At 41.3% G+C, this 12657-nt stretch overlaps 1 protein-coding gene across 1 annotated transcript in view; it reads right to left on the bottom strand.

The window, feature by feature from the left end:
- Positions 1 to 2539: 2539 nt before the first annotated feature.
- LOC115205596 (monocarboxylate transporter 8-like) overlaps positions 2540 to 12657 on the bottom strand; it is a 53120-nt gene continuing 43002 nt past the window's right edge. Inside the window, exons 6-8 of the mRNA XM_029771740.1 lie at positions 9678 to 9906; positions 3184 to 3438; positions 2540 to 3091 (exon numbers count right to left, since the gene is read on the bottom strand). Of these exons, the coding sequence (XP_029627600.1) occupies positions 3200 to 3438; positions 9678 to 9906 (468 nt within the window). The 3' untranslated portion in view covers positions 2540 to 3091; positions 3184 to 3199. The remainder of the gene's footprint in view (positions 3092 to 3183; positions 3439 to 9677; positions 9907 to 12657) is intronic.

Here is a 12657-nt window from a genome sequence, read left to right as displayed (position 1 = left end):
AGATCCAAATGCCATTGTAAGAAACAGATGGTAAAAACAAATTAAAAAAACATTTAGAAACTTAAAAACAATAAAAACAAATCTGCAGAGTAAATAAAACATTGGCAAAACTTCTCAGAGGTGTATTTACTTTAAAGTATCCACACTTGTGTATGAAAAAGATCTGATTGACTTAAAGTTTAAAAAATGGATTTAAGCCTCTACAAAGTCAGAAGCGGGTAAATAATCCGTTCTGTGTGGTCTGGTACTCTCTATCTGTAGCTCCACCACGGGTTACATATGGAAAAACTGCAGAAGTACGTATGTGGTTGAGATGACTTCGTTTTAGTGGCTTTTCCAAGGGGGAATCACCATTGAGACCTATAGTACAATACAAAATTGAAACAGCTATGTTCTTCCTTGATCGATCAGAAACAAAATAAATTGAAACTTGCAAAATGTAATTGTAATAAGTTATCAAATGAACTGAAATAATTCAAATGTCATATTATTCCCTAGATCTACACTACCGGTCAAAAGTTTTCAAACACCTACTCATTCAAGGGTTTTTCTTTATTTTTTCCCATTTTCTACATTGTAGAATAATAGTGAAGACATCAACACTATGAAATAACACATATGGAATCATGTAGTAACCAAAATAAAGTGTTAAACAAATCAAAATATACAGTTGAAGTCGGAAGTATACATAAACATAAGATCAAGTCATTAAAACCCGTTTTTCAACCACTCCACAAATTTCTTGTTAACAAACTATAGTTTTGGGAAGTCGGTTAGGACATCTACTTTGTGCATGACAAAAGTAATTTTTCCAACAATTATTTACAGGCGGATTATTTCACAATTCCAGTGTGTCAGAACTTTACATACACTAAATTGACTGTGCCTTTAAACAGCTTGGAAAATTCCAGAAAATGATGTAGTGGCTTTAGAAGCTTCTGATAGACTAATTGACATCATTTCAGTCAATTGGAGGTGTACCTGTGGATGTATTTCAAGGCCTACCTTCAAACTCAATGCCTCTTTGCTTGACATCATGGGAAAATCAAAAGAAATCAGCCAAGACCTCAGGAAAAAAAATTGTAGACCTCCACACGTCTGGCTCATCCTTGGGAGCAATTTCCAAACACCTGAAGGTACCACGTTCATCTGTACAAACAATAGTACGCAAGTATAAACACCATGGGACCACGCAGCCGTCATACCGCTCAGGAAGGAGACGCGTTCTGTCTCCTAGAGATGAACGTACTTTGGTGCGAAAAGTGCAAATCAATCCCAGAACAACAGCAAAGCACTTTGTGAAGATGCTGTAGGAAACAGGTACAAAAGTATCTATATCCACAGTAAAACAAGTCCTATATCGACATAACCTGAAAGGCCGCTCAGCAAGGAAGAAGCCACTGCTCCAAAACCACCATAAAAAAGCCAGAATACGGTTTGCAACTGCACATGGAGACAAATATCATACTTTTTGGAGAAATGTCCTCCGGTCTGATGAAACAAAAATAGAACTGTTTGGCCATAATGACCATCATTATGTTTGGAGGAAAAAGGGGGAGGCTTGCAAGCCGAAGAACACCATCCCAACCGTGAAGCACGGGGGTAGCAGCATCATGTTGTGGGGGTGCTTTGCTGCAGGAGGGACTGGTGCACTTCACAAAATAGATAGCATTATGAGAGAGGAAAATGATGTGGATATATTGAAGCAACATCTCCAGACATCAGTCAGGACGTTAAAGCTTGGTCACAAATGGGTCTTCCAAATGGACAATGTCCCCAAGCATACTTCAAAAGTTGTGGCAAAATGGCTGAAGGACAACAAAGTCAAGGTATTGGAGTGGCCATCACAAAGCCCTGACCTCAATCCTATAGAAAATTTGTGGGCAGAACTGAAAAAGCGTGTGCGAGCAAGGAGGCCTACAAACCTGACTCAGTTACAACAGCTCTGTCAGGAGGAATGGGCCAAAATTCACCCAACTTATTGTGGGAAGCGTGTGGAAGTCTACCTAAAACGTTTGACCCAAGTTAAACAATTTAAAGGCAATGCTACCAAATACTAACTGAGTGTATGTAAACTTCTGACCCACTGGGAATGTGATGAAAGAAATAAAAGCTGAAATAAATCCTTCTCTCTACTATTATTCTGACATTTCACAATCTTAGAATTAAGTGGTGATCCTAACTGACCTAAAACAGGGAATTTCTATTCAGATTAAATGTTAGGAATTGTGAAAAACTGAATTTAAATGTATTTGGCTAAGGTGTATGTAAACTTCTGTATTTTATATTTGAGATTCTTCAAATAGCCACCCTTTGCCTTGATGACAGCTTTACAGCTTTATGTGTTATTTCATAGTTTTGATGTCTTCACTATTATTCTACAATGTAGAAAATAATAAAAAATAAAGAAAAATGAGTAGGTGTTCTAAAAATTTTAACCGGTAGTGTATATAATGAAACACCTACAGACAGAAAGAACATAACATTAAATAAAGTGTGAGATGCTTGTGGTCTAGACAGAGAAGTACAAAGTACTCCATTCAATTACTCAAATACCATTTATCTTTCTGAACAATCTGTCATTTAAAAACCTACTGAAGCATATTAAAACATTCACATTCATGTAACAGAAATTAAAAAATATTTGTTTTCAGGCGGCCAGCTCTATATGGTACACACTTATGTATGTGTGAATTGACATTTTGAAGTCTAAAACCATTTTAAATGAGCTGAAGGACACAGGGAACGAGTGCACTGTTTTGGATTGTGTGACGCCCAGGTCCTATGATAATGCCAATCGTCTCTCTCTTCATTCAAGGAGGATGATCAGTGACGTGTTCCTCCTTTACTTCAGAGGGCAAAAAAACGTCTCCCCCTCTTTCCTTAGACCACAGGGATCACTATAAGGAACTAATGGCGTTCAGAGAGGAGAGGGCTTCCTATAGACAGGAGCGGTCTTCCTATAGAAACTATGTCAGAAGTTGAGAGGTACATCATCAGGTAGTCCGTGGTCAGGGGCCGGGGGTCAGGGGCCGGGGGAAGGGAGGCGGTGCAGGGACGGATAGATCTCAGGTGCTGGTGAATAGAATCCCTGAGAGAAGGAAGAAGGAAGAGAAAAAAATCAAGCATCTGTGTGTGTGTGTGTGTGTGTGTGTGTGTGTGTGTGTGCGTCCCCTCTCATACCTTTGTGTAGTGCTACTCAGATGTGTGTCTCCACGTCAGTGTACCCAGGCATCATGTTTCCGTTAGAGCAGGCCGCCGGGGGCAGCATATGATCCGTGCTCGGGTCATCCGGCCCCCCATCCTGGCCCTCAAAGGCTCTCTGCTGCCGCCGGTGTATCAGGGGCACAAAGAACAGCACAATGCCCCCCACGATGGGAGGACCCCCTGCCAGGTAGAAGGCCATGTTGTAATCACCACAGTAGTCATGCAGGAGTCCTGGGGGACAAGAGAGGGAGAAGTTTCAGATGTGGTGTATAAACCACTAGTCGTTATTCAAGATACAATCACTGAGCAAATCTCAATTGTATTTCCTTGATTCCTCGTGTCCTCTCAATGCCTCTTTCTCAAAATTAATTGGTGGAGAAGATCTAAGGGAGGAGCTTTTGATATTTTGCTCCAATGTCCTTTGATATTCACCCACTATCTTGGTGATTCAAGTCGTTTTACCTGTTTGTCTGTTTTATTCCAGGAACTAGCTCAGAACTAATAATTAGCTGTCTTAAAAATGTCTAAGAAGATAAGAAATAGTTTATTAGTCTGGAGGGCTGTCAGATGGTACAGCATCAGTAGTCAGGTGCCAGCTAGGGGCATGTCTTTGCTTTATTACTTTTACAGGGTAACCATAGAAACCATGCATACCACTAAATTGGGGTACATTTTGTTAAAACATCTGGCACTAAAGAAAGAAAGAAAGAAAGAAAGAAAGAAAGAAAGAAAGAAAGAAAGAAAGAAAGAAAGAAAGAAAGAAAGAAAGAAAGAAAGAAAGAAAGAAAGAAAGAAAGAAAGAAAGAAAGAAAGAAAGAAAGAAAGAAAGAAAGAAAGAAAGAAAGAAAGAAAGAAAGAAGGAAAGAAAGAAAGAAAGAAGGAAAGAAAGAAAGATACAGTGGGGAGAACAAGTATTTGATACACTGCCGATTTTGCAGGTTTTCCTACTTACAAAGCATGTAGTGGTCTGTAATTTTTATCATAGGTACACTTCAACTGTGAGAGACGGAATCTAAAACAAAATCCAGAAAATCACATTGTATGATTTTTAAGTAATTAATTTGGATTTTATTGCATAACATAAGTATTTGATACATCAGAAAAGCAGAACTTATTTGGTACAGAAACCTTTGTTTGCAATTACAGAGATCATACGTTTCCTGTAGTTCTTGACCAGGTTTGCACACACTGCAGCAGGGATTTTGGCCCACTCCTCCATACAGACCTTCTCCAGATCCTTCAGGTTTCGGGGCTGTCGCTGGGCAATAGGGACTTTCAGCTCCCTCCAAAGATGTTCTATTGGGTTCAGGTCTGGAGACTGGCTAGGCCATTCCAGGACCTTGAGATGCTTCTTACGGAGCCACTCCTTAGTTGCCCTGGCTGTGTGTTTCAGGTCGTTGTCATGCTGGAAGACCCAGCCACGACCCATCTTCAATGCTCTTACTGAGGGAAGGAGATTGTTGGCCAAGATCTCGCGATACATGCCCCCATCCATCCTCCCCTCAATACGGTGCAGTCGTCCTGTCCCCTTTGCAGAAAAGCATCCCCAAAGAATGATGTTTCCACCTCCATGCTTCACGGTTGGGATGGTGTTCTTGGGGTTGTACTCATCCTTCTTCTTCCTCCAAACACGGCGAGTGGAGTTTAGACCAAAAAGCTCTATTTTTGTCTCATCAGTCCACATGACCTTCTCCCATTCCTCCTCTGGATCATCCAGATGGTCATTGGCAAACTTCAGACGGGCCTGGACATGCGCTGGCTTGAGCAGGGGGACCTTGTGTGCGCTGCAGGATTTTAATCCATGACAGCGTAGTGTGTTACTAATGGTTTTCTTTGAGACTGTGGTCCCAGCTCTCTTCAGGTAATTGACCAGGTCCTGCCATGTAGTTCTGGGCTGATCCCTCACCTTCCTCATGATCATTGATGCCCCACGAGGTGAGATCTTGCATGGAGCCCCAGACCGAGGGTGATTGACCGTCATCCATTTTCTAATAATTGCGCCAACAGTTGTTGCCTTCTCACCAAGCTGCTTGCCTATTGTCCTGTAGCCCATCCCAGCCTTGTGCAGGTCTACAATTTTATCCCTGATATCATTACACAGCTCTCTGGTCTTGGCCATTGTGGAGAGGTTGGAGTCTGTTTGATTGAGTGTGTGGACAGGTGTCTTTTATACAGGTAATGAGTTCAAACAGGTGCAGTTAATACAGGTAATGAGTGGAGAACAAGAGGGCTTCTTAAAGAAAAACTAATAGGTCTGTGAGAGCCGGAATTCTTACTGGTTGGTAGGTGATCAAATTCTTATGTCATGCAATAAAATGCAAATTAATTACTTAAAAATCATACAATGTGATTTTCTGGATTTTTGTTTTAGATTCCGTCTCTCACAGTTGAAGTGTACCTATGATACAAATTACAGACCTCTACATGCTTTGTAAGTAGGAAAACCTGCAAAATCGGCAGTGTATGAAATACTTGTTCTCCCCACTGTATATTCAGCCAGGCCTCACAGGACGCAATGTCAATACAGAACACTGAGGCTCTGAGAAGGAGGACGAGCCGGGAGACAGACCTGGGTTTAAATATTATTCAGAATCTTTCAAATACTTTAGCCATGCTTGATTGAGCTTGCCTGGCGTGATGTAATCAATTATTCAGTCTACTAAAGTGTAGTCTGCAAACCCCGTACATCTGGCACTCAAGGCAGACTCAAGCAGAGCTCAAAGTAGAAAAAAATATATCTAAAACTATTTGAACCCAGGTCTCCCGGGAGGCAAGCAGACAGGCTTATGTCCAGTCTGGGTGCTCCTGCTGCAGACTGACGGGGCATGATTCCTCCTCCTTCTCACTGGGATCTCTGGAGTGTTTTCAGCCAGAGGAAACTATTCTGAATATTGCAGATAGACATATAATGACTCCCTATTCAACATGACTGATACTGATACTTGTTCTACGTAATACATTTCTATCAGAATCATTGCATCACTCTGAACAGCACCCTGGTGGTCTGAACAGAAATGTGGCCAGTGGCAGTGGAGCCTGAAGGGTGGCAGTGGAGAGTAGCAGAGCCCTATAAATACAGCCATAATGTCTACAACCCATCGCCAAACTATCCACTATCCAAGACTACTACTCCCTCTGTAACAAATTACCAGCCATGGAACTCAGTCACTTTACTCAGGGTGCATCCCAAATTTCACCCTATTCCCTATATAGTGCACTACATTTGACCAGAGCTCTATGGGCCCTGGTGAAAAGTAGTGCACTATAAAGGGAATAAGGTGCCATTCGGGATGCACACTCACTCTATTTACTCTATAGACCAGCTACATTCAGAGCCAAGACCAATGACGTACATAAAAAGCAGTGAATATACGTATGTATATGGAGGAGACATGTCAGCTCAACGGCATGATAAACACAAAATACATTATTCTAATCTTACCCCACTTATAATTCCATATGGAAATTGGCTATCCTCAAAGGGTTTACAGTGCCTTTGGAAAGTATTCAGACCCTTTGACATTTTCCACATTTTGCTAGGTTACAGCCTTATTCTAAAATTGATTAAGAAAAAAAAATCATTTTAGTCAATCTACACACAATAACAAAGCAAAAACAGGTTTAGACATTTTTGTTAATTTATAAAAAATATAAAAACTGAAATATCATATTTACATATGTACTCAGACCTTTTACTCAGTACTTTGTTGAAGCACCTTCGGCAGTGATTACAGCATCAAGACTTCTTAGCTATGACGCTACAAGCTTGGCACACCTGTATTTGGAGAGTTTATCCCATTCTTCTCTGCAGATCCTCTCAAACTCTGTCAGGTTGGATTGGGAGCGTCGCTGCACAGCTATTTTCAGGTCTCTCCAGAGATGTTCGATCGAGTTCAAGTCCGGGCTCTGGCAGGGCCACTCAAGGACATTCAGAGACTTTTCCCGAAGCCACTCCTGTGCTGTCTTGGCAGTGTGCTTAGGGTCGTTGTCCTATTGGAAGGTGAACCGTCACCCCAGTCTGGAGGTCCTGAGCGCTCTGGAGCAGGTTTTTAATCAAAGATCTCTCTGTACTTTGCTCCGTTCATCTCCCAGTCCCTCCTGCTGAAAAACATCCCCACAGCATGATGCTGCCACCACCATGCTTCACCGTTGGGATGGTGCCAGGTTTCCTCTAGAAGCGACGCTTGGCATTCAGGCCAAAGAGTTCAATCTTGTTTTCATCAGACCAGAGAATCTTGTTTCTCATGGTCTGAGAGTCTTTAGGTGCCTTTTGGCAAACTCCAAGCGGGCTGTCATGTGCCTTTTACAGAAGAGTGGCTTCAGTCTGGCCACTCAAGCATAAAGGCCTGATTGGTGGAGTGCTGCAGAAATGGTTGTCCTTCTGGAACGTTCTCACATCTCCACAGCAGGGGCGGAAATCCCGGGGGGGATGGGGGGGACACGACCCCCCCATCCTGGGAAAAATATGATTTGTCCCCCCCAATATATCACTGAAACATAACTATGTAATTTAAATAATATTAATAATACGCAATGAAAGCAATTGTGCTGATTATAGACACTTAATAGCGCGTTTTTAAGTTTCAAAAGATTGCGACCCCCCCCACCCTTTGCCTCACAATGGTTTGATCCACTGCCAGTTCCTTAGCTTGCTAGGTAACAGAGAGGTCGTATCTACTGTCTGAAAGGCACTCAATGCACGTAACTGACGTGAGGTTAATCCAGTCAATCGCGCACACATACTAGCTGAATATGCAGAGCTAGCGCGCAAATATTAACTATTTAGCTAGCTAGTACCTATTCCATTTATGTGGCGTCGTATGTTGTGTAAATGGTGAACTCATACAGCTGTCAACTCTTGTCATTTTAATCCGTTTCACATTTGCTAGCTACCTTTTAGATCGAAGCCCAAATAGAATGATTGAAGATGATAGAAGCCCGTCTCCTACTGTAAATAACCTACACACTGTGTGTGTAGCCAGCCAGCCAGGTAGAAAAATAAAAGACGGACATCAGAGTATTTTTCAATACACCAAAACGCATAGTAAGAACCCTAGTAGCCTAATATCTCAAAGACTAGTTGATAAAATGTTCAGAAGAAAGAAATGAAGTTCTAATGGAAATGTTTCACAATGATGTCATTAGGCAGAGCAGGCAACAGATGGCACACAGACAGCAGAGTTGGGGACAGATATGCAGGGACAGACTGGCAGAGACAGGGAGTCTCAGGTAAGTTTGTTGAGTCTTTGTTTGGCAACATTATGAAAGGTTCTCAATTTTTTTGACTTGTAAAATAGGAACATAATTGGAAAATGCCATGGATACCCCCACTCTCAACTTAAACTGGTGACTGAACTAAGATTTGTTAAAGGCAATGGTATTGCTGTTGTGATTAGTTGTGTAGTTTTGGGTACCGGTAGTTAGGAGTACGGCAAACACCTTATTTCTTTGGTTCCTCAATATACATTTACCATATTACAATGTAGGCTATGTGTTACAGCACTACTTTTGGTGTCCCCCTCAGGAATTGCTCTTGAGAAAATTTCATGTAATTGTCCCCTCCAAAGTTGATATCAGATTTTCGCCCCTGCTCCACAGAGGAACTCTTGAGCTCTGTCAGACTGACCATCGGGTTCTTGGTCACCTCCATGACCAAGGCCCTTCTCCCCAGATTGCTCAGCTTGGCCAGCTCTAGGAAGAGTCTTGGTGGTTCCAAACTTCTTCCATTTAAGAATGATGGGGGCCACTGTGCCGCAGACATTTTTTGGTACCTTTCCCCAGATCTGTGCCTTGACACAATCCTGTCTCAGAGCTCTATGGACAATTCCTTCGACTTCATGGCTTGGTTTTTGTTCTGACATGCACTGTCAACTGAGGGACCTTATATAGACAGGCGTGTGCATTTCCAAATCATGCACAATCAATTGCATTTACCACAGGTGGACTCCAATCAAGTTGTAGAAACAGCTCAAGCATGATCAATGGAAACAGGATGCACCTGAGCTCAATTTAGAGTCTAATAGCAAAGGGTCTGAATACTTATGTAAATAAGGTATCTGTTTTTTATTTTTAATACATTTGCAAAAATGTAAAAAAAAAACTTTTTGCTTTGTCATTATAGGATATTGTGTGTAGAATGCGGAGGATGTTTTTTTATTTAATCTATTTTAGAATAAGGCTGTAACGTAACAAAATGTGGAAAAAGTCAAGGGGTCTGAATACTTTCCAATGGCACTGTATATGGTACTACTATGCGAGCTCGAGACTTGACTTTTCTCGATGGGAAGGAATAGGTTCCTGTAGAGGAGAAACTAAGCATATTTTTATCACGTTGGCTTCCACTCCTAAGTTTTGAGGTGATACTCAGCAGCAATTGCCTGTCACATAGAAGTAAACCATCTCTTTATCACCTGCCATTCAACATCTTTGGAGGTCAGTGTTTAGTAACCCAAGGAACCGATAGTACTCACCAGCGATGGGGGGTCCTGCGGTCATGGGCAGGGCCATGAGTCCCAGTAAGTATCCTATAGCCTGGGAGGCCTGCATGGGGCCCACCAGCTCAAAGGCTATAGGAGCCATGATAGTGATGAAGCAGCCGTCACACAGCCCTAGGAACACACACACCACAATCAGCCCCTCGAACACCGTGCACTGGGGGATCATCATGGACATCAGCCCCAGCACCATGAACGACACCGACTGGGGGAGAGAAGAGCAGAGACAATAAACACACAATAATTATTGCCATTTAGCAGACACTTTTCTCCAAAGTCACTTGAAGTACAGTGGTGTGGGCGTACATTTTACTTTGGGTGGCGTTGTGCAACGTGTCGGAGAGAGGAGTCTTAGGTTAATGTTGTCCAATACCTCTCCAGACTAATACCTTCTCCCTTATACACTCTTTCCCTTCATACAGAAACAACAAAGCAACTGACCAACATGGCAAACAACTTGGGTCAAATCCATGTCAAATAATTTCAACCACTTCAATTAGTTCCATTTTATCAAGCGCAGCGAATGTCCTTGTTTTTTAAAGAAAAGCCCATTTTTTGTCCATTAAAATAATATCAAATTGATCAGAAATACAGTGTCGACATTGTTAACGTTGTAAATGACTATTGTAGCTGGAAACAGCAGATTTTTTATGGAATATCTACAGTTGAAGTCAGAAGTTTACATACACTTAGGTTAGAGTCATTAAAACTCGTTTTCAACCACTCCACAAATTTCTTGTTAACAAACTATAGTTTTGGCAAGTCGGTTAGGACACCTACTTTGTGCATGACACAAGTAGTTTTTCCAACAATTGTTTACAGACAGATTATTTCACTTATAATTCACTGTATCACAATTCCAGTGGGTCAGAAGTTTAAATACACTAAAGTTGACTGTGCCTTTAAACAGCTTGGAAAATTCCAGAAAATGATGTCATGGCTTCTGATAGGCTAATTGACATCATTTGAGTCAATAGGAGGTGTACATGTGGATGTATTTCAAGGCCTACCTTCAAACTCAGTGCCTCTTTGCTTGACATCATGAGAAAATCAAAAGAAATCAGCCAAGACATCCGGGATGCTGGCCTTCTAGGCAGAGTTGCAAAGAAAAAGCCATATCTCAGACTTGCCAATAAAAAGAAAAGATTAAGATGGGCAAAATAACAAACACTGGACAGAGGAACTCTGCCTAAAACGCCAGCATCCCGGAGTCGCCTCTTCACAGTTGACATTGAGACTGGTGTTTTGCAGGTACTATTTACCGTAAATTCCGGACTATAAGCCGCAACTTTTTTTCTCAGGCTTTGAACCTCGCGGCTTAAACAATGACGAGGCTAATATATGGATTTTTCCCACTTTCAATTTTTTTTTCTCCAAAAAAACATTCTGTGACGTGCTCAGTTTTTTGGCGGCATGAAGCTTTCATTAGACCAATGAAATTGCCGAACGGGTTAAGGTCAAACAACTTGTTTACTGTTTAGATTAAATCGAGCGCTCTCAAACTTCCCATCATTCTGATTACGGTAGTCATTTTGTCACCCTCATCATGGCAAAGACACAGAGAAATGCATATGATGCAGCTTTCAAGTTGAAGGCGATTGATCTGGCTGTTGGAAAAGGAAATAGAGCTGCTGCACGGGAGCTTGGTCTTAATGAGTCGATGATAAGACGTTGGAAACAGCAGCGTGAGGAATTGACTCAGTGCAAAAAGACAACTAAAGCTTACTGCAAATGTTTTATTTTTTGTTACAAGCCGTGTCTCGTTAAAGCCTGTGTAAAGTTAATTTGTTTCAATGTACCGGTAGGCACCTGCGGCTTATAGACATATGCGGCTTATTTATGTTCAAAATAATATATATTTTTAAATTCAGTGGGTGCGGCTTATATTCAGGTGCGCTTAACCTGTTGGGATAGGGGACAGTATTTCACGGCCGGATAAAAAACATACCCGATTTAATCTGGTTACTACTCCTGCCCAGAAACTAGAATCTGCATATAATTAGTAGATTTGGATAGAAAACACTAAAGTTTCTAAAACTGTTTGAATGGTGTCTGTGAGTATAACAGAACTCATATGGCAGGCCAAAACCTGAGAAGATTCTATACAGGAGTCCCTGTCTGACAATTTGTTCTCCTTCTCGGGCATCTCTATCAAAAATACAGCATCTCTGCTGTAACGTGACATTTTCTAAGGCTTCCATTGGCTCTAGGAAGGCGCCAGAAAGTGGAATGAGAGCTCTCCAGTCTCTGGGCGAAAAAACAGCATTTTCTTTTTGAGTGGTCCTTCTGAGAACAATGACACTGAGGCGCGCGTTCACGAGACTACTCCATTTTTTTCTTTCAGTGTTTGAATGAACACAACGTCGCCCGGTTGGAATATTATCGCTATTTTACGAGAAAAATAGCATAAAAATATATTTTAAACAGCGTTTGACATGCTTCGAAGTACGGTAATGGAATATTTTGAAATTATTTGTCACGAAATGCGCCGGCGCGTCACCCTTCGGATAGTGACTTGAACGCACAAACAAAACGGAGCCAAAACAACATTTGTTGTTGAAGTAGAAGTCCTGGGAGTGCATTCTGACAAAGAACAGCAAAGGTAATCCAATTTTTCTTATAGTAAATCTGAGTTTGGTGAGGGCCAAACTTGGTGGGTGTCAAATTAGCTAGCCGTGATGGCCAGGCTATGTACTTAGAATATTGCAAAATGTGCTTTCACCGAAAAGCTATTTTAAAATCTGATACCGCGATTGCATAAAGGAGTTCTGTATCTATAATTCTTAAAATAATTTATGTTTTTTGTGAACGTTTATCGTGAGTAATTTAGTAAATTCACTGGAAGTTTGCGGTGGGTATGCTAGTTCTGAACATCACATGCTAATGTAAAAAGCTGGTTTTTGATATAAATATGAACTTGATTGAACAAAACATGCATGTATTGTATAACATAATG

Source organism: Salmo trutta, chromosome 13 (genome assembly GCF_901001165.1).
Source record: "Salmo trutta chromosome 13, fSalTru1.1, whole genome shotgun sequence".
Taxonomy (NCBI): domain Eukaryota; kingdom Metazoa; phylum Chordata; class Actinopteri; order Salmoniformes; family Salmonidae; genus Salmo; species Salmo trutta.
The sequence above is the reverse complement of the archived record's forward strand: the minus strand, read 5'-3'. Positions and strand labels throughout refer to the sequence as shown.